Source organism: Panthera pardus, unplaced genomic scaffold (assembly GCF_024362965.1).
Source record: "Panthera pardus isolate Hobbes unplaced genomic scaffold, ASM2436296v1 HiC_scaffold_13, whole genome shotgun sequence".
Lineage (NCBI taxonomy): Eukaryota > Metazoa > Chordata > Mammalia > Carnivora > Felidae > Panthera > Panthera pardus.
In genome coordinates this window covers 198156307-198177743 of record NW_026526688.1, presented here as the reverse complement: position 1 = coordinate 198177743, position 21437 = coordinate 198156307, and the positions used below count along the sequence as shown (strand labels likewise).

General features: G+C 54.7%; 1 protein-coding gene across 1 annotated transcript in view; it reads left to right on the top strand.

Annotated features, from left to right (window-relative positions):
* Window positions 1-11260, top strand: part of OTOP1 (otopetrin 1) — a 36706-nt gene extending 25446 nt beyond the window's left edge. Inside the window, exons 5-6 of the mRNA XM_019453705.2 lie at window positions 1054-1982; window positions 9701-11260. Of these exons, the coding sequence (XP_019309250.2) occupies window positions 1054-1982; window positions 9701-9871 (1100 nt within the window). The 3' untranslated portion in view covers window positions 9872-11260. The remainder of the gene's footprint in view (window positions 1-1053; window positions 1983-9700) is intronic.
* Window positions 11261-21437: the final 10177 nt, after the last annotated feature.

Sequence of the window (21437 nt, the reverse complement as noted above, 5' to 3'; positions counted from 1 at the left end):
ACCATTGCCAAGTGCCTTCCGGAAATTGGTGCCAAATCGTGTGCCAAGCATTGGAGTTTGATGGCTCCCGTCTCACACTACACGTGCTAGTATCCAATATTCTCAAGAGGAAACGCTTTGCTCAGGAGAAGGGGCATTTTCCCTCATAAAGTTACTTAAAAAAATTTTAGGGGCACCTGGGTGGCTCAGTCCATTAAGCATCTGACTCTTGATTTGGGCTCAGGATATGACCTCACTGTTGTAAATTCAAGCCCTGTATGGGACTCTGTCCTGGACGTGGAACCTGCTTGGGATTCTCTCTCTCTCCTTCTCCCTCCGCCCCTCCCCTGCTTGTGTGCTCTCTTTCTCTCTCTCAAAAAAAGTCAATAAAAATAAAAAATAATTTAAAAATCACACATGTAAATCATATGCACATAGAAAGTTTAGAGGATACAAGGAAGCAAAACTTGGAGGAAAGTAATACACTAGACATCTTACACTTACACAGTGTTACATGCCAATGATATCTCCACAAATCCCTGAAGCTGGGGGAAAGAGACACAATAGAACTTTCTTTTACTGAAAAAAAAAAAACCCAGAAAGAAAAACAGAAAGAAAAAAAACATTTGCCTGCCACTTTCCCACCCAGAAATAACCATTGTCGACATTTTAGCTTCTATCTTTCCAGATTTCTTCTATGTGTCTGTCTATCATCTATACATCTATAATTTATAAAAATGGAATTATACTCTCTCCTCCTCAGCGAGCTTCTCTTATGCAAAATCTTGTGGACATCTTTGCATGTTCAGTAAATTTGTATAATACCATTTAAAAGGGCTGGTGTAGGTACAGGTCGATGGGTATAATGTGACTCATGGAGGTAGTGCTCATTGGGGGGTAGTCATGGCCGTCAATTTAGCCACGATATTAAACGTGATAACAAGGCACCACACAAAGCTTTAATTCAACGGGAACACCCGCGTGTGACTCCTCAGTGACGCTGTTTACTCGTGCTCTGCCACCTGCCCACTCAACATGCCAACCTCCCTCCCGTGCATTCTCTCTCGCCCCCAGTCTTGGACGACCACACGCCTCCGTGTAACTGCTCGCTCCCGACGCTCTGCTCGGCCATCTCGCACGGGATCTACTACCTCTACCCCTTCAACATAGAGTATCAGATCCTGGCTTCCATGATGCTCTACGTCCTGTGGAAAAACATCGGACGCAAAGTTGACGGCCACCAGCATCGGAGCGTGCGGTTCAAGTTCCGCGGGGTCGTGGCGGGCTCGGTCCTGGGCCTGAGCGTGCTGGCCGCCACGATCGGGGTCGTGGTGGTGTATCTGATTCAGATCGGGCGCTCCAAATCCAAGAGCGAGTTGGCGCTCATCATGTTCTACCTGTACGCCATCGCCTTGCTGATACTCATGGGGGCCGCCGGGCTGCTTGGCATCCGGATTTACAGGATAGACCAGAAATCGCTGGATGAGTCCAGAAGCCCGGCCCGCAAACTGGATGCCGACCTCTTGGTGGGCACCGCCTCCAGCTCCTCGCTCATCTCCTGGGGTTCCATCTTGGCCGTGCTCTGTGCCGAAGCCTGCCCCCCCTACACCTGGTTCAACCTGCCCTACTCCGTCCTGATGATTGTTGAGAAATACGTCCAGAACCTCTTCATCATTGAGTCTATCCACCGAGAGCCGGAGACGCTGTCTGAGGACATCAGAACCCTGCGAATGGTCACCGTCTGCAGCGGCAATGCCACGCCCCTCTCCTCTTCCGGCCTCGCGAACGGGGCTGTGGCCGGGGACGCGGCTTCCCCGGGCGGCGAGATGCTCCGCGCGGCCAACGGAAACACGGGTCTGAGAGAAGGCTGTGGCGGAGAGGGGGGCGAGGGGAGCCGGGAAGGGACCCCGGGCCCCGCCTGCCGCCCCGGTTTCTTGCAGGGCGACGGCAAGAGAAGCGTCTTGAGGAACATCGCAGCCTTTCTGTTCCTCTGCAATATTTCGGTAACGTGCATTAAGTTATTCACCTTAAACACGATCTACGTTCCTTGCTTTTCTTCCCCCACCCCCCCAGAGAAGGAGTGAGGGAAGCTTATTATCAAAATGATGTACGTGTGGGGTGAAAAAATGAGGCTGGAATGAAGGCGTCCCCTCCACAAACCCACTTACTGAGCACTGCCGTGTGCCAGGGGCTGGGGTCGGGGCTAACGATTGCAGGTGACAAGACCCCCATCTCTGTTGGTCAGCAGCCCTCCCGGGGGAGATCTGTAACAGACCTGCCCCACGGAGGGCAGGGAGAGGCGGAAGGAGGCCACTCCAGCTTTGTAGGTGATGGTTTTATTTTCTACTTATTTATTTTTATTTTTTTATTTTTTGTAGGTGACGGTTTTAATAGGCGAGGGGAACTTACATACAAGGCTTGTCTTGAGCAGCAGCAAGACGAGTGGGGTCCCTGTACCTGCCTGCTAGATGGCAGAAGTCTATATGCAGAGAGAGGCTTAACTGGGTTTGGTCGCGCATGCCGTGCAGGTGTTCTCAACGCCACATCATTATTTCAGGGCTGTGTCCTTCGAGCAGCTTCTGGGAGCAAAAAGGGCACGGAGAACCCACGTTCCAAGGACACGGGAGGGGGCGGGTGAGGAGCCTGTGAGGGCTCGGGGGGCCGACCGGCGGTCACTTCTTTCGGATGACCTTCCCCAATAACCTCTTCCTCAGAGAGGTCACAGTATAGGGGGAAGGGACACAAGGAAAACATACAGCGAGTAGGGCAAGTGTTGGCACAGAGTATATGCAAAGTGTAACGGGAGCAGGGATCCAGGGAGGGACTTTAGTGAGTTGGGGATGCTTGAGGTGAGGCCCAGACTCAGTTAGGAGAGCTTTTGGCTGCAAAGAACAGAAAGCTTGGCCAGCAGTCTCTTCAGTCTTAATAATAAGAATCCTGAAGGTTGGCTATTCGGGGTTGGTCCAGCAGCTGAGCCCTTTGATCAAGGATCTAGGTGCTGTCCGTCTTTCACTCGACCACGCTTCGTGTGGTGCGGACTGCCACGCGGTCACAGAGTGGCTGCAGCAGCACCACGCGTCACATCGGGGCTTGAGACACGAGCAAGGACTAGTGCCAGGCAGCGGCTTTCCCATGGCCACCCCTAGCCGCGAGGGAGGCCGGGGAAGTGGATGGTTTCCAGCCTGCAGCCTCTGATGGCAAGTAGCAACATGGAAGGCGTATGGTAACTCCGTTTCGGCTGCCCGGGTTCTGAGGAACGGTTGGAGGTTTACCAGGTGGCCAAGGCAAGCATTGAGCGCAGAGGAGGCGGAAGCCGCCACGGCCTACTTGGGGAGCAGCAAAGTAGTTCAGCAGGAATTCCACACACGTCGGGGAGAGCCGCGGCGGGGGAAAGAGCAAGGCGGGTCTCGCCTGTGGGTCTGGCTTGAGCGGAGCTTCGTCAGCCCGGCCGGGTCTGGTCCTCGTGCTGAGGGCCATAGGGGACCCTCTCGGTTTGTGTCTTGGATGGATCCCCTTGGCAGCGGTGTGCGGGAAGGATGGAGACAGGCGAGCCCAAGGGCGGGGACACCTGGACGGAAGCCCTGAAGCAGCCCAGATGGGAAATGATGGCCCCCTGGCCCAGGGCAGTGGCCGCGGGGATGGAGAGAGGACAAAGGAAGAGAGAGCCCCGTGCCTTGTTGGGATCCGTTCTAGAGATCCACAGTAGGATGGCAGGGCTTGGTGACAGGGAGAGGCCAGCTGCCTCTGGCACCACACGGGCCTCGAAATGACCGTGGCTGGCAGGAGGGTGGGGACGCCCCGCCCACGGCACCTACCTGTCGTCAGGGTCAGTTCTCTGCAGCCGCCAGCTTCCAGGCCGCCAGGGCTATGCCGTTTCCCCGCCAGCTCCCTGGCTTTCGAGCTTCTTCCGCCTAGTTTCAGCGGGGGCGTGCCCAGGGACCGCCCATTTTGATGTCACGCTAGGGCCACAACGTTGGGAGGGTCCCTCTGAAGCCGAGATGGCCACGTGTCTGCCCATCAAATCTGATTCTTGCTTTGGGCCACCCGGACCTCGGACCCCCTCCAGCCCGGCAGACGGTTACGAGGAGCTCTGAAGGGAGAAGGGGTCCCAGGCGAGTCTGGGTCCATGTGGGCCCGCGTCTTTCATGGAATAGACATTTCTGGAGCCTGTGCTGGGCACAGCAGGGAATGAAGGAGCCGAACGGGAGAGAGAGAGACAGATTAGTGACTATCGCGGGGCTGCGTTTTATGTGAGGCTTGTATTCCAGAGAGGCATGTATCCACTCAGATCTTTCTTTGTTAATGTTTTTATTTATTTATTTTCTTTTTGGAAAGAGAGAGAGAGAGAGAGAGAGAGAGAGAGGCAGAGAGAGAGGGAGACACAGAATCCGAAGCAGGCTCCACACTGTCAGTGCAGAGCCTGATGCGGGGGTCAAACCCACGAGCCATGAGATCATGACCTGAGCCGAGGTCGGATTCTTAATGGACTGAGCCACCCAGGCGCCTTCAGCTTAGATCTTACAAAGTCAGAGTTGGTTCCAGAATCCCCCTAACGTGTGTTGTTTTTGTACACACCCAGAGGTAGGAATCTCTCTCTTTTCAGCAAGTTCAGAAAAGCCGCTTTCCGCACGGGTTCTTTGCTTGACCGCCGGTGAGGCGCTTGGCTTGTGGTTTCGGACCAGCTCGACCAAGAACCGCGTGGCCGTGGTAGACTCTGATGGTAACTGATGGTCCGTTGGGACCTGACGGCCGGACTCAGGGCTCTGTCCTGGGAGGGGGACCCGTGTCATCTCTTCACCTCCGTGCTCCGCCCCCGGTGTCCCCAGGCCCTGCCTCTGTTCACCGGGGAGTGAGCCGGAAGACAGAAATCATCGCGGGGTGATGTCCGGGGGGGGCCCTCAGCAGCCCCACGGGCCACACGCGCACCCGCGGTCCATCCCACGAGGCCGTGAAGCCCCTGGCAGAGGGTGAGACTCGTCATCCTCCAGGACCAGGTGCGGGAACAGAGGCCGCAGCCGGAGGTGCTGGTGTGCACGTCCACGTGGGGACAGCAGCGGCCGTGGGGACAGACGAGGGTGGCGGGCGGGACGGTGGGATTTAGGGAGGGGGGGGGAAGGGGGAGGGGACCGTCTGGGCAGAATGACGGGCATGGGGAGGCCCTGGGGAGCGTGTGGATGCATGGCCAAGTAGGGCTTGCGGGACGTGCTCCTGGCGCGGGAAGGAGACCCGCCTGGCTGAGCACGACGAGCAAAGGGAGGGACACGAGAGAGGCTCCAGGGTGGGCCACGCGGGGTCTCAGCAGCCACAGCCGCAGCCAGGACGGAATCCTGAATGCAGCAGGAAACCGTCGAAGGGTTTTAAGGTAGTGACAGGATGCGATTCGTGCTTTTTCTTTAACTCAGTCGAACCTTTAATTGTAGGCAATACCACATAACACAAGCGTTTACTATAATATTTACCATTTTAATCATTTTATTTTATTTTATTTATTTATTTTTAAAAAAATTTTTTTGATGTTTATTTATCTTCGAGACAGAGAGAGACAGAGCATGGACGGGGAGGGGCAGAGAGAGGGAGACACAGAATTGGAAGCAGGCTCCAGGCTCCGAGCCATCAGCCCAGAGCCCGACGCGGGGCTCGAACTCACGGACCGCGAGATCGTGACCTGAGCTGAAGTCGGACGCTCAACCGACTGAGCCACCCAGGCACCCCACATTTTATTTTTTTAAAGAGTTGATTGATTGATTGATTTAGAGGGAGCGAGTGGGGAGGGGCAGAGAGAGCGGGAGAGAGAATCCCAGGCAGGCTCTACACTCACCATCAAGCGCAGAGCCCGACGCGGGGCTCAAACCCACAACCCGCGAGATGGCGACCTGAGCCGAAATGAAGAGTCAGACGCTCAACCCACTGAGCCACCCCGGCGCCCGCGTTGTAACCATCCCAGAGCATACGGTCCAGGAGTGCGAAGGGCATTCCTCACCACCACCCATCGCTGAAACCCGTTCGCCTTGCGAAACTGAAATTCTGTAACCGGGAAACAAGCCCCTGTTCCCCACCGCCACCCCCCGGCCCCCCGCAACCCCGTCCTACCTCTGGGTTCGACCACACCGTGCAGTTCATGTGAGTGGAGTGTTCACGGAGTGTTTGTCTCTTTGCGACTGGCTTGTCCCACTTAGCTTAATGTCCCCCAATATCAGCCACGTGGTAACGTGTGAAGGGGGGGAGAGATGTCAAGAACAACTCCCCGGTTCTGACCCGAGTTCCCGGGGACACGGTGACACTATTTATGGAGACTGGGGACTCCGAAGGGGCGGCAGGCTCGGGAGGGGCTCGGGGTGGAAGGAAGACCCCGGGTTTAGTACCGGACGCGTCCACTCGTAAGGCGCCTCTGCGACCTCAGGCGGACATCCAAGCAGATGTTTGGGTTCCCTACTGCTGTGTAACAAACGACCCCCAGTGCAGGTCAAAACCAGCTAGGTCTTATGACCTTGAGGGTTAGAAATTCTGGCAGAGCTTGGCTGGGAAAGTCTCGTCTTCCTCGTGGTATCGACTGAGGCCGGTGGGCGGGCTGGAATCGAGGGCCCAAGGTCTGGTGGCTGGGGTGGGGGTGGCTGAGAGGGCTCAGCTGGGACCCTCGGCTGCCGTGTCTACACATGGGCTCTCCAGCATGGCGGTCTCGGGGTCGGGGGGCTTCTGAGGTGGCGGCTCGGGGCCCAGCGGCCAACCTGCCGAGACTGGAGGTTCCAGTCTCTCGGGGCCTGTGTGGATATCGCGTGGCATCAGTCCTGCCTGCCACATGCTCTGGGTCAAGCAGTGGCAGCGCCCCCCGGATTCAAGGGAAGGGGACACAGCCCCGCCTCCCACTGGCATGAAAAGCAAAAACACTCCACGGCAGATCTAAATATTGGATCTCAGGAAAGAGGGCCAGTCGTCTGTCCTTGCCTTCTCTGCCACTGTCTTCCTTCCGTTCCTCTCTCTCCTGAAGATATAGCCACCGGCTGGCTACCGAGGGCCAGCGTGGCTGTGAGTGATGCCTTAGGGGGCTTGCGAACCAGAGGTCCGGGCTGGCAGTAAACGGTCAGGCAGGAGACCCCTTCTAGCGAAGCGCCCCCTGCAAAGAATGAGCCAAGAGGGAGCGAGGCCACGCCTGGCACTGTCTCCGATCAGAAGGCCCAGGCGGGTGAGAGGGGCTTCCTCAGGGGGTGACAGGGGCTGGGTGGTGAGTGTTCTGGGAAATAGCTGGGGTCAGGCCCCGGGGCAGGGAGCTTATCTCATTGGAGGAGGAGGATGGTGGGCCATGTGACGGGGACCCCGGGTGTGGGGGACACCTGGGCAGTGGGGTTGGGGGGCCTGGCGAGGGATCAGCCAGCAGTGGGCTTTATAATCCCATGTAGGGGGTGGATTTCATTTTCAGTGGCTGTGAGGGCTGGTGGGAAGGGATGTGGTCTCGCAGGAGAAGCGAGTCTGGCAGCGGAGTGGTGAGCGGGCCCGTCAGGGGCGCTGTGGAAGCCGGATGGTCAGGAGGCCACCGCGGTGGCCTGGGTGACAGGGGACAGCGATGGCCGGGCAGGTGCACGTGGACAGAAACGGGTCCACTGACGCAGGGCGTCGTGGAGGCACAGTCCTCCGGGCTCGCCGATGGGCTGGCTGGCAGGTGCAGCGTGTTGAAGGAAAGAGGGAACACGAGGGTGATGCCCGGCGTGTGACCGGCCACGAGGAGGAAGATGTCGCGGGTGAGAGGGGGAGTTTGAGACGCAAGTAAGACGCCAAGTAGCCCGTGGGGTCCTCGAGGGCAGATCAGGCGAGTAATTCAGACGGGGGGAGTCATCGGCCCATAGTTGGTGTTTATTTACAGCCAAGGCTGGGTGAGCTCGTTCAGGGGTCGCGTGTGTAGGGGAGGGAAGAGCACCCAGGGGTGAGCCCTCCAGCCAACAGAGAGAGACTGAGCGAAGGAGGAAGCAGGAAGGAGCCGGGAAGAACCAGCCAGGGTGGTTGGAGGCGCCTTAAGGGTCACGGAGCCTGAGGTCACAGTGGGCAGAGATACAGAGGGGACCGCACGGAGAGGCTAGTGAAACGGTGCATCAGTTCCTGTCGCTGTGTAAGGAATTACCCCGCGCTCGGCAGCTTGAACAACACCTGGTCGTTAATGTTGTGGAGTCTGGAGGTCGGGAATCCCAGCGTGGCTTAGCCGGTGCCTCTGCTCAGCTGACCGCCAGGGGATCTTTCCAAACCCACTTGCGTGGCTGTTGGCGGGATTCACTTCCTGGTGGGTTGTTGGGCTGAGGGCGTGAGTTCCCGACCTCCCTCCGCTCCTGGCCGTGGGGCCTCGCCACGGGGCAGGTCACACACAACAGGGCGGCCGGCTTCCTCTCTTGCAGGACTCCCCAGTCCTTCTGCCACCTAATCTCAGAGGTGACGTCTCACGCCTTCTGTCACATTCTGATGTTTGAAGCGAGTCATGAGGCTCAGCCTGACTCAAGGGGAGGGGCTTCCACAAGGACGTGACTCCGAGGAGGTGGGATCGGTGGGGGGGAGGGGGCGGCCATCCAAGAGGCTGCCTGCCACCATGCAAGGGTGGAGAAAGTTCCAGAAGTGTGCAGTGTAAAAGAGAAGCAGGCCCAGGAGACCAGCTGTAGCAGGGGAGGTGGAGGAGGAGGACCTGGGGCGGGGAGACTGAGGCAGGACCAGTGCGTAGCTTCCGCAAGCAACAGCAACGATAGGTCACTGCTTTAGGTTTTGCAGACGTAGTTGCCGTTTTATTCTCATGCGAGCCCTCTGTGACAGGTGTCTGTAGTCCCACCTTCCAGCTGAGGAAACTGAGGCTCGGGGAGGTTAAATGGCACTCTGTGAGTGCCCCAAACCCAGGTCCGGCTCCAAGGCAGGGGCTCCTCCCCTAAGCAGGGGGATGTGAGCAAGGCCTGGGCTGTCTCTCCAGGTCAAGCCAGAAAGCCCCACGTGGCTGGGGTCTCCAGGCACCAATGTTGGGATGTAAAGGCGGGTGTGATAAACGGGTGACCTCTGCTGTAGGTAAGCCCGGGGGGCTGTGCACATAGGAGCTCCTTCCCAGCCTGGTTAGATCATGGAGGGCTTCCTGGAAGGAGGAGTGTCTCAGGACTTGGAAGAAGGTAGGATTCAGCCGAAGAAGGAAGACAGAGAGCCCTTGATAGAGGGAGAGGCAGGAGCAAAGCCCTGAAGGCTTGGAGGAGAGTCACATCCAGCCTTCGGCGGCTGAAGTGAAGGGCGTGGTGAGGGACGTGGTGGTAGTTAATTGCAGTCAAACTCAGTGCCCCGTCACTGAGGGAATCTGGACTTTGTCCTGAAGGCTCCTGGGAGCCACTGGCGCGTGACAAGCAGAGGAGTGGCAAGGTCAGATGTGCCCTTTATAAAGATCGCTTCTACAGCAGGGTCAGGGTGGATGGAAGGCGTCTGCTGGAGTTGGGGCGGGGGCATTTGGAGGCACTGTGGCAGTTCAGGCGGGGGATACTGAGGTCCCGACCAAGGTGAGGGCTGTGGGGAGAGAGTCGGGTGGGTGTGAGCAGCATCCACTCGGGAGGGGGCTGAGGAGGCCAGAAGAGTCAGGCAGGCTCGTTGGATTTGGAGACCTCCAGGGGGGACGTTGCAGGGACAGGTGTAACTCTGAGTCCCCGAGTCCAGGCCGGCGCCTGGGGGTCGCGTGGGGCTCCCCAGGCGGCTGCTGGCACGGGCCCCTCTTCTCTTGTAGCTTTGGGTCCCTCCCGCCTTCGGCTGCCGCCCCGAGTACGACAACGGATTAGAGGAGATCGTCTTTGGCTTTGAACCCTGGATCATTGTGGTCAACCTGGCCATGCCTTTTTCTATTTTCTACCGAATGCACGCAGCTGCCTCTCTCTTTGAGGTCTATTGTAAGATATAGTCTGTGTCCACATCCAAGCCCGAGGAGTGACCTAACAAGAGAATTCACTGGAGCCACCTGCGAATGGCCAGGTTGGGCAAATATCGCCTGACAAATGCACGGAGGGTTGTCTTTGCGGCAATTATTTCCCGTGAGCTGGAATTGTCTATCACCCTGGATGAATGTGAGCGCGTTAGATCAACATCGATGAGGCGGCCGAGATCTGGTGTCGGGTAGTGAATTCTCACCAAACTCAAATTCTTTTATCTCCTTTTATTTTTTTTTGAGAGAGAGAGGGAGCACGAGCGGTAGAGGGAGAGAGAATCTTTAGCAGGTTCCGTGCCCAGTGCAGAGCCCGACTTGGAGCCCGACGCGGGGCTCGAGTCCCTGACCGTGAGATCATGACCTGAGCTGAAATCAAGGAGTCTGCCGCTTAACCCACTGAATCACCCAGCGCCCCTTCTCTCCTTTTAAACGGGATCCTCTGTTTTTTTTTAGAAGAATGTGACCCCAGGTTGGGGGGAAAAAAAAATTATGCGGTTTGTTTCTCATAACAATTGTTTTCTATCATCACGTTACTGCCTACGGCTCTTCTGACCGGCTGCGTAGTACAATCCTCCTGACGTTTTATCCCTCCCAGAGCTGATAAATGCCGATACAATCGCACTTAGTTTATATTGTACTTTCTGAATATGTTTAATTTTTTGAACACAGTTATGTTTTTCATCTGGATGGAAATTAGTGTGCGGATCAATACGGAGACCTATTTCTTCCTGGAAACTTCGGCACATTTTTGTGATCATTTTATTTTTAAAAAGAAATTTTACTACTCTCTCTCACCGTAAATACATACATGCCTATTACAGAAAACGTGGACATTCTGGAAGAGTAGAGAGAAAACATCACCTAGGACACTACTGTTGGGTTGACGATCACTTTAACACCCTGTTGTATTTCCCAGAGGTGAAATGAGATTCACGGCGTTCTTTTCATTGTCATTATTATGCTTGCCACTGGTGATCTGACATGTCCAATTTTGTATCCATTTCCCTCCCCCCACTTAACAATAGAGCATGAACCTTTCCTCCACGTGGTTTTCGAGGCTTTGTAAATATCATTTTGCTACTGTGTTAAAGTTCATCAGATGCATGTGCCATAGTTAGTCTTCCTATTGTCGGCGTTAGAGTGTTTATCCTGGTGGGTTTTTTTAAGGGCTTCTGCAAAAATCCACTCTCTTTGTAAAGCATTTCCCATATATCGTAATTGCTTCTTTACGATATACTTAAAATCTGGCTGTCTATTCCAAAGGTTGTAAATATTTTAAAGCCTCTTAAGAAATAATGACGTTTGGAAGGCCTTTTTATGTGCTTTGCCATAATTATTTTAAGATCATAATAAAATCAGCTTATTTCCTATAAATACTAACGTGAGTATCTTTTCATCTGCGTGTATTTTGTTTGATAGCACGGGCAAATGGCACGTTAAGAAACACCATTTTTTTTTTTTTTTTTTTTGTTACATGACGAAAATACCTTAAGTTCTAGGGAAAAAACTAAAGACAACGGGCAGATAGACCGAAAACAAAGTCAAAGATGATCTGTCATACCTTCTATTTAGGGTGGTGGTTTTCAGCCTGGTGCCATCCTGTCCCCAAGGGGACATTTGGCAAAGCGTGGAGACACTTCTTATCGTTACTGCTATGTGTGTGACAGGTGTCTGGTAGGAGAGAGCAGGGGTGCGGGTAGGCACCCTACAGTGCACAGCACGGCCCCCACCACAAAGAGTTATCTGGCCCCAAAGGTTCATAGTGCCCAGCATGAGGAACTGTGCTCTAGAGGTAATTGCTGTTAATTTTCGGTACCTATCAGTACACACACAGCTACATACACGCACACGCAGGCACATACATGTGAATGGGATTGCTTTTATGTATACTGAATTTGCATGTAACTAGCTTTTTCCCCCTCTTAATACACCTGCGTGGTTCTGGACGATTTTCGTTTCCCCGTGGCATCACGTCTCACCCTTGAGCATACGTAAGAATCATCTGGAGAGCTTGTGAGGACTCCTGCCTTCCCAGCCAGAAGTTCAGGTTCCGTTGGGCTGGAGTGGGGCTCAGGGTGCTTCAAGAAGCGTCTCAGGTGATGCCGTGTCCCTTCCGGAAGCACCTCCTCGAGAGTCCGTGAACCCCGAGTCAAGACTCCTGAACAGCCTCCCGTGACATTGTGTATTCTTCTGCAATGTGACCTTGGGTAGCTTCAGAGGACATTCCATGGAGGGCTGTATCGTTCCTTATGTAGTCAGAACCCGACGTGGGACAGGTAGAGACATTTGACGGTGTGATCCTTTTCTGTTTTTCTTCCTCTTTTGCTTTCTTTTTGCTATTACAAACGACACCGTGGCAAGCATTTTCATGGCTGAGTCTCTGTGCACGTTGATAAACCACCCTGCACGAGATGAATACCTGTGAATGCCGATCTATTCAGAGGACTTCATTTCGGCTGGCATTCATTTCCCCCGGTGCTGAGCACATCAGTACAGCCCAGGGGCTGTGGGATTAGGGCTCCAGGCGTGGCCACGGGGCACCATCAGAGCAGGAAAAAGCCAGCACAGTCTTGCTGGGCTCAGAGCTTCTGAGACGTGACCTTAAAGATGGATCGCCTCTTGCTCCTAAACAAGCAGAGCTCGCGCCATCAGGATGGCTGTTTGAGCCAGGCAGCTTTGTCCCACAGGTAGCCAAGCGTCTCGACTCGACCCACTTAGGCAGCAAAGCAAATGTATTACCTTCATACCAAGGCAGCCCACAGAGGACGAACCGGAGTGTGCAATGAACAAGTGTCAAGCTCTCAGGGCTAGAGGAAGAGAAATGCAAATTGGAACAGCAATGAGCCATCATTTCCCTTTCATCTGATTGGCAAGGGTTGGCCAAATGCGAAGGACAGAGAATGCAAACAGACCGCTGGCGGGACCGCTGTGGAAGAGCGCGGCCACCAGGGGGCGCCGGTGCCCTTCCGCTGAGTCCTCACCTGTGCTTTTAGGTCAAAGTGAGGGGCGATCCGGTGGGCGAGCAGCAGACTCCAGGGTCCCCAATGAGAGCAGGGGTGCAAAATGCCCCGTCTGTACCCTGTCCACAACTTTGGACTCTTGTGGCGTGTGTCAGGGACGGCTGTCCTCGTTGCCAGGTGAGGGCTGGGTGGGTTCTGAGTTCCCCTAAGGAAGCTGAGAATTAGTTTCAACAGGGGTGTTCCCTCCACCTGCCCCCACCACGTCCGGCTGTCCGTGGGGCATCCTTGTCCCCATCACGAGGCTTTGGAGGAACGCGGCTGGAGGATGTTCCCATGTGTGGAGAGTCCCCCAAATAGAGTAGGTGGAACTTGGTCAGGGAGGAGGCTGGGGAGGTGGGCGCAGAGGGCAGTTTCACCGGGTCTGATGGGGCATGACAGTAACATTAGCTGCTCCTAAGGGCAGACCCTGGGGCCACAGGGACAGGACAGGGAAAGAACGAGGGCAGTGTTTTGTTGTTTTTTTTTTTTTAATTTTTTAAATGTTTATTTATTTAAAAAAATTTTTTTAATGTTTATTTATTTTTGAGAGAGAGAGAGAGACAGAATGTGAGCCAGGGAGGGTCAGAGAGAGAGAAGGAGACACAGAATCCGAAGCAGGCTCCAGATGTAATGCCTGAAGTTCCAAAACCTCCCACAAAAGACCACCAGAGTCGTAAGTCAAAGCCAAGCGGCAAGGGACGTTTATTGCAGGTTCGAACCTGGTCCTCTGCGCACTCGTCGCCGGTGACGCAAGAGGCCACGATCAGGGTTGGTATAGCGTTTTTATAGACAGAGACAAATAGCACAGGGGAGGTTTCAAATTATGAGGGGCCTGATTAGTTGATTTTAAAGTAAGGACATTTGTTGTTCTCTGATTGGGCGTCCTTTGTCTGTCCTTTGGCGGGAAGGCTTTGTCCGTTACTTGTGGCGGGAGGAAAAAGGGGGAAGGGGGTAGGTGAGGAATGTGCTAAGCAAGCAGGTTTACAGAAGCGAGAAATGCCGGTTAGTTTATGTACAATCACTCATTCCATTACATATCAGACTACATTTAGGAAGTTTTACAGCGCATTCTACTACACAGCGGGTTACAATCAGGAAAGGTCTCACAATGCTCGTAGCAAACAGCAAGCAAAACAGACTTCTCGGCAATTGTATTTCTTATCAAAGATCCATAATAAGCAGAAAAGAGAACCCAGCTTTAAACTAAGGCAGGGCTGTCATTTGGATTCAAAGCTGTTCCTTTCACAGACTCTGAGCTGTCAGCACAGAGCCTGACGTGGGGCTCAAACCCACGAACGGTGAGATCATGACCCGAGCCACAGTCGGACGCCCAACCAACCGAGCCACCCAGTGCCCCAATGTGTATTTATTTTTGAGAGACTGCGAGAGACAGGGCACAAGCAGGGGAGGGGCAGAGAGAGAGAGAGAGAGAGGGAGACACAGAATCCAAAGCAGGCTCCAGGCTCTGAACGGTCAGCAGAGAGCCCGACGCGGGGCTCAAACCCATGAACCATGAGATTGTGACCTGAGCTGAAGTCGGACACTTAACTGACTGAGCCACCCGGTCCCCCGAGGGCAGTGTTTTAATGCTCAAAAAGGGTGATAATTTTGGTCCGGTGTTTCAGCCACATTAATAACACAAGAAACACCACAACAATGATAGTAATGTTCATTGTCTCAAAAATGTAAATCAAGTCACCTGCCTAAACTCTTCATTGGTTTCCTGTTGCTTTTACTTATTTTATTTTATTTTTATTTAAAAAAATTTTTTTTAACGTTTATTTATTTTTGAGACAGAGAGAGACAGAGCGTGAACAGGGGAGGGGCAGAGAGAGAGGGAGACGCAGAATCGGAAACAGGCTCCAGGCTCTGAGCGGTCAGCACAGAGCCTGACCCGGGGCTCGAACTCACGGGCCGTGAGATCATGACCTGAGCCAAAGTCGGACGCTTAACCGACCGAGCCACCCAGGTGCCCCTCCTGTTGCTTTTAGAAGAAAGTACAAACTCCTGACTGTGGTCTGTTGGGATCTTCACAGTCTGGCCTCTGCTACTTGCCTTCTTCTTATCCTGTCCCCTCCTCTGCCCCCCCCCCCCCCCCAGCTCCCAACCCCCTGGGTGCCCCCACCTGCACTGTTGCAGCCACATACAGCTGTCCCGCCTTGGACACTGCAGACTCCTCTGTTCCTCAGGACCTTTGCACGTGCTAATCTCGCTCTCAGGAGAGGGCTTCTCTGGCTCCTTGAAACAGATGGGCCTCTTTTCATCCCTCAGGCCATGTGTAGAGGTCCCTCCGCTGTGGGGGTTGCCCCGGACATCTGCCTGAACACATCGCCCGTTACGCTTCACCTTGGCCGCATTACCATTAGTCGTTTGCTTATGCATGTGTGCTTATCCGTCCTGGACACAGCTGTCTGCCTTGTGAGGGTAGAGGCTTAACCTCCTTCTCCCTCAGGCCTCACCACGAGGGCTGCCACCCTCACAATCCAGACTATTGCAGGGTGTGGGGAAGCGCCCGGAGCTCGGCGGGCTCTCAGGACTGGCGTGTTTCCAGAAATAGTTTTTAAGGCCTTGGCAGACATTCTCCGCCCGCTTCAGGGACACGCCTCCAGTCCCCTCTTTGCCTTTAAGGCACAAGACGGCGCTTTGGGCGGGGCCCTTAACAGAGTCCCCGCAGAGTCTGGAATTAGGATATGCTCCCCTCTGCTTGCTCTGGCCTATGGGGGGGACGGGAGGGGGGTGCCACAGAAGCTTACAGGCGGGTTCTGCTCCCCTCCTTGGAAGGGACGAATCAGCGGATGTGGGGGGCGGGAGCTGTCTTCCTGACGACAGCAAGGGCTGCCTAGGTATCTCTGGCAGGTGTTTCTGGAACACTGGTTTGGGATGCTCGGTCAAAGCCGAAACATAATGAGCCTGCTCCCCCTTGGCTGGAGATTGGTAGAGAGCGGGATGTGGGAATAGTGCTAGGCCAGGAGCCCGCAAACTACCGCCTGTGAGCTAAGAATGGCTTTTACAGTTTGAAAAGCTGGTAAAAAAAAAAAAAAAAAAAAAAAAAAAGGCAAAAACGAAAACAAAACACGCACACGAAAAGATTATGCTGCAGAGACATGGCTCTTAAATACCCACCACCTGGCCCTTCACAGAAAAAGTCTGCTGACCCCTGGTCTTGACGATGAGAGGGAAGGGGGTCTCTGCCGGATAGTTCTGGAAGGATTGTGATAGCTACTAAGAAAGCAAGGCGCAAGAGGTCTGCCCTTTTCCCTGCCTGTGTGTGGTTGTGGGAGGGGGTGGGGCCTGGAGCTGGTTGAGGGGTGAGCCTGAGAGGGGCGGGGTCTGCAGCACAGGTTGGGGGGGGGGATTAGCCCGGAACCCCGCCCCCGCCCCGCCCCCTCTGATCTGTTCGTCTCTACCTGCCCACAGTCCTGCTTTCCCACAGTTTCCTCCAGGGTCTCCGCCTCATCCCAACAGTTGTCCTGTGAATGCATCACCTTAACACGAATGCTTTCACCTTTTCCGGGCACGTGCTGGAGGGAGCCACAGGGAACCACAGGTGTCGCCGGTTCCCCTCGACTTGCCGCACTTCACCCTCCCCACCTGGCGGCCCGGTGCGTGGCCCTCTCGCAGAGCAGGACTGAGCCACCCAGAACCACAGGGCAAGGGCGGGTGGCTGCGCCCGGCGGCTCGCGGACCAGGAGCGCGGCTCGGGGAGGAGTGGGGGAGCGTTCGCCTTCCCCGATTGGGCGCTGTCCTCAGGGGTGCAGCCTCTCCAACGGCATAAGGTGATGTGTCACGAGGGTCGCTAAGGCCACAGGCCGCCCGTGAACTGCAGAAACACATGAGGTGTTAGAATCGGGGCCTCCTTGGGCGCAGGCAAGATTCCAGCAAGAGAAGGTGGGATTTTCTGGGGGAAGGGCCCTGAAGGTGCACGCAGAGCTGGGGCCGCCCCTGCAACGGGTCCCTGAAGAATCGTGCTTCATCGGGGGGGGCGGGCACAAGGCTTGAGGCCAGGTTCAGGTCTCTCTGACGAGCTACTTTCGTCCCCCGGCACCTGGTTTTCTCCTCTATCAGGAGGTGACAGTGGAAGTTTGTGCCTTGAAGAGATATTGGAAAACGAGCCGAGATGCTGCACGTTAACGCCCGCGAGTCTGGCCGCAGCGAGCTCTGTTAGGGCCACGTGAGCGATTTCATGTTTCTGCCCCTGGGGTTGTTGCTGAGGGCAGACCGGATGTCTGTCTTTGCACAGGCTTGGTGCTGCTCCAGAAAATTCTCACATCCCTGGTCCTCTACGTGGCCCAGGGAGCCTGCGGGAGGGCAAATAATGCTCCCTAAAGATGTCCATATCCTAATCCCTGGAGCCTGTGAATAGGCCACGTTACTTGGCAAGAGCAACGTTGCCTGTGCGGTTAAGTCGAGGCTCTTGTGATGGGAGATCATCCTGGATTGTCCGCGAGGGCCCAGAACATAGTCACAGAGGTCCTTCTAAGAGGGAGGCAGGAGGGAATTGGGCTACAGGGAGGGCAGAGACCGGGTGATGCCGCCACGGGCCAGGGAGTGCCAGCAGCCGCCAGCAGCTGGACGAAGCGGGGCTGGGATTCTGCCCTTGGATCTCTGCCGATGGCCCTGCTGACACCTTGACCTTGGTCCAGCGAGACTCCTTTTGGACGTCTGACCTCCAGAACCCTAATAGAGTTGTGTTGTTTCAAGCCACTAAGGGTGTGGCGGTTTGTCACAGCGGCTGCAGGAAACTCACACGGGGCCTTTACCCTGTTTTTTGTGCCTCGCGCACGCACGAGCAGAAGACCGAGCACACGAGAACGGGGGAGTCGCGGTGTACCCGGCAAAAACTGAGTGAGCGGGGGCACCGATCATGCCCCTCCGAGGGAGGGTCGGCTTCCCCGTCTGCAGAAGGAGGGGAGAGGGCCGGGGAGGGGGGAGCCGCATGAACAGGGTCCTGGCTTTGATGGCGGCTCCCCTGGGGCTCATCCCAGGTCCCTGGCCACCCCTCCGGGTCTGCGGGCAGGCCCCTCACCCTCTTCTTGGGCAGGTGGTGTTGCCGCTCCAGGGGGCCGCCCTGCATCCTCTTGGCTGCCCTCTCTGCTCTTCGTGGCGGTCTAGCTCACGGCCCCCCGGCTTGCTTACCGTCGAGGTGCTGCCGACGCCCAGGTCTGTATCTTCGTTCCCTGCTGGTTGTTTCCAGCAGCCTGCTTACCTGTCTCAGAGGCACCGTGTCCCGAGGGTGTCTGGCCCCAGACAGTCTCAGTCCTCGAGCTAGTCCTCCCTCTCCTTGGCTACCCCCCACCCCCCACCCCCCATGGACGGTACCAGCCTCTGTTTGACAAACCCCAAGTACAGGGCTGTCTTTGCACGGCCCTTAGGTCTCATCTCCAAGCAGCAGCCACACCTGTCGCATCCACTCCCCAAACTCGTGGCTCCACCCACTTCTGCCCGCTTCCAGCCCCTCCCCACTCCGGTGCCCCATCATCTCCTCCGGGCCTCCCGACGTGGCCTCCTCATTTCCCCAAGGCCTCCATGGCCCCTACAAGTCTGCCGTTCTCACTGCGGCCAGAGCCGCGCTTGAGAGGGGCAAATGTGCTCATACCCCTCCCTGGACAACACCCCCAATGGCCTCTCGCCGCTTGAGATGAAAACCCAAATCCTCCCCTTGGGCCCCGGGGTCCTGTGTGGTCTTTGCCGCCCGCCTCTCCAGCCTTTGCTCACGCTTTGCTTTTGCCTCTGTGCTGACACCACGCGGGCCAGCTTCTTTAGTTCCTTGGACTTGCTGTGTTCCCTCCTGCCTCGGGGCCTTAGCACTGGCTGCTCCCTCTTCCTTTCACTTCATTAATTCAGCTCATCATTCAGATCTCCATCCGAACACCAGCTTCTCGGGGAAGTCTTCCCCCACCCCTAGACCAGGTCTGAGGTCCCTGTTACGAACGTTCATGACACCATCTAGCTTGCTTTCGTTGTGGCCGTTAACCACACAATTGCACGTTGGATCGTTTGACCGCTTACTATAAGCCTCTCTCTCTCTTTTTAAAACCACGTGACTGTAAGCGTCAAAAAGAAGGGACAATGCGACGTCTGTTTCATTCCCCAACTGTATCCCCTCTGCCAGCAGACAAAGATCTTCCTCATCCCTGTTTTTTTTTTAATTTACATTTATTTATTTTTGAGAGACAGAGACAGAGACAGAGCACAAGTGGGGGAGGGGCAGAGAGAGAGGGAGACGCAGAATCCGAAGCAGGCTCCAGGCTCCGAGCTCCAAGCTGTCAGAACAGAGCCGGACGTGGGGCTCAAACTCACAAACCGCGAGATCCTGACCCGAGCCGAAGTCGGACGCTCAACCGACTGAGCCACCCAGGCGCCCCTTCCTCATCCCTGTTGAATGAACAAACAAATGGACAGATGTTTGAAGATCTTTTGAGGCAAAAATGGGAACTGGGAGGTAGTTTTAATATGGCAGAAAATTCAAGCAAAAAACACAAAACACATGTATTTATTTGATATTTACCAGGGCAGGTTAGGAAGTTATGTATGCTTTTCCATTTGGAAAAGCCCCAATCAACTCACGTTTTCCAGCATCTCTTCCTAACTGAGCTCTGAAGAGGTTTCCATGCTCTGGATGGAGAGCCATGCAGAGGAGTAACTGGGACCACCCAAGAACACACAGGCTGAGCCCCCGGGGATGGGGACCCAGTCCTCCTCCCTGCAGTGTTGACCTCAGCAAGAGCTTCGGAAATATGAACAAGGGCACGCGTGTTAATTGCCTTCCCAGCGACGATCCTTTGCTTGCTAAGAAAGCCCTGATTTTTGGTGGGGAGGCAAAGTGCCCCGTCTTTGGTGATGAGCCTTCGTTTCTTTCAGCCAAGCCTGGGCACTCTGCTCCCCTTGGCCTGATACTTGAAACCGTTTGTGTGTGGTCTCTAAGGACAAGGAGAGTCTAGTGAGTGAATTCAGGAGGCTGAAGATGGATGCCATACAACTGTCTAATTGTCAACAATTGTCCATTGTCAATGGTTTAACTGCCAATAATTGTCTAATATACAACCCACACGCATATTTTGCCAACTGTCCCCATCGCGTTCTCCAAAGGATCTCTCTCCTTATCCAGCTGGCACGTTTCTGGTCTCCTTCAACCTGGAACAGTTTCTTGTCCTTTCTGTCTCTGTTGGGGCATCAGTACTTTGAAGAGTTCAGGTCAATTGCTGAGGCCGCCTCTTCTGGGTCCGTCTGATGTTTCCTCGGGGGACAGGGATACTAGGTACGGATGCTGTGTCTTCGGTGCATCCAACCACGGGGCACCTGGCATCCATCTGTCCCATCCCTGGTCGTGTTAACTCTGTTCACTTGTAAGGCCAGACCTGCCAGATTTCTCAATGATAAAGTTACCATATTTTTCTTTTTGTAATCAATAAATGAATGGAGACCGTGCGAATATCCTATTCTTCTCCAAACTTTTACTTGGTGGTGACTCTTTTTTTTTTAAAGTGTTCATTTATTTTGAGAGCGGGGCGGGGGGGCAGGGAGAGAGAGAGAGAGAGAGTAGAGAGAGAATCCCAAGCAGGCTCCTCACTGCCAGCATGGAACCCATGAACCATGAGATCATGACCTGAGCCAAGATCAAGAGTTGGACACTCAACCGACTGAGCCATCCAGGCGCCCCTACTTGGTGACAACTCTTGTCTAAATCAATTATTACTATTATGGTGGCAAAATGAGATTTTCTAACTCTGTTATTCCTTTGACATTTATTAATTGGCATTCTCCTGTAAGGAAGATTCCTGCCTCTCTCCCTCCCTCTCTCTCTTCCTTCCTTTTATCTTTTTATCAGTATAGATTCTCACTTTAACAAATAGATTATAATCCATCATCATTATTTAAACAAATTTTTTTTAAATGTCTATTTATTTTTGAGACAGAGACAGAGCATGAATGGGGGAGGGGCAGAGAGAGAGGGAGACACAGAATCCGAAGCAGGCTCCAGGCTCCGAGCTGTCAGCACGGAGCCCGACGCGGGGCTTGAACTCACGGACCGCGAGATCATGACCTGAGCCGAAGTCGGCCGCTTAACTGACTGAGCCACCCAGGCGCCCCATCCGTCGTTAACATTATTAATTCTGATGCTCACATTGTCCCAGATTTGGCAGGTGAGAGCCCCTTCATGTTGGTGGCCGTGTCCTGTTGATAGCCCTTCATCTCCATTTTTCCTGTGTGTCTCAGCTGGGAGGGGGCAGAGACCTGGGGACTGCCCCTTGGGTTTGAAGAGGAGGTCTCCAGGTCACCATCAACAGTCATGTGCTCGAGGCCACTTTTCCAGCCACGGGATGGATGCAGATGACTCATCGCTACCTTTCTGCCCGGGCCTCGCGGAGCCAAGCTCAGGACCCTGACGCGGCCGGCGTCGGGGGAGCTCAGGTGCGTCCCGTAGCCAAGGACCAAACCTTTCTTGGGGTAAAAGAGACTTGAGTCTTTTGACACCGGCTGTGGCAGCAGCAGCAAAATCCTGGCTGCCAGCCTATTGGTTTTGTCATTTGTCTCAGTGAAGC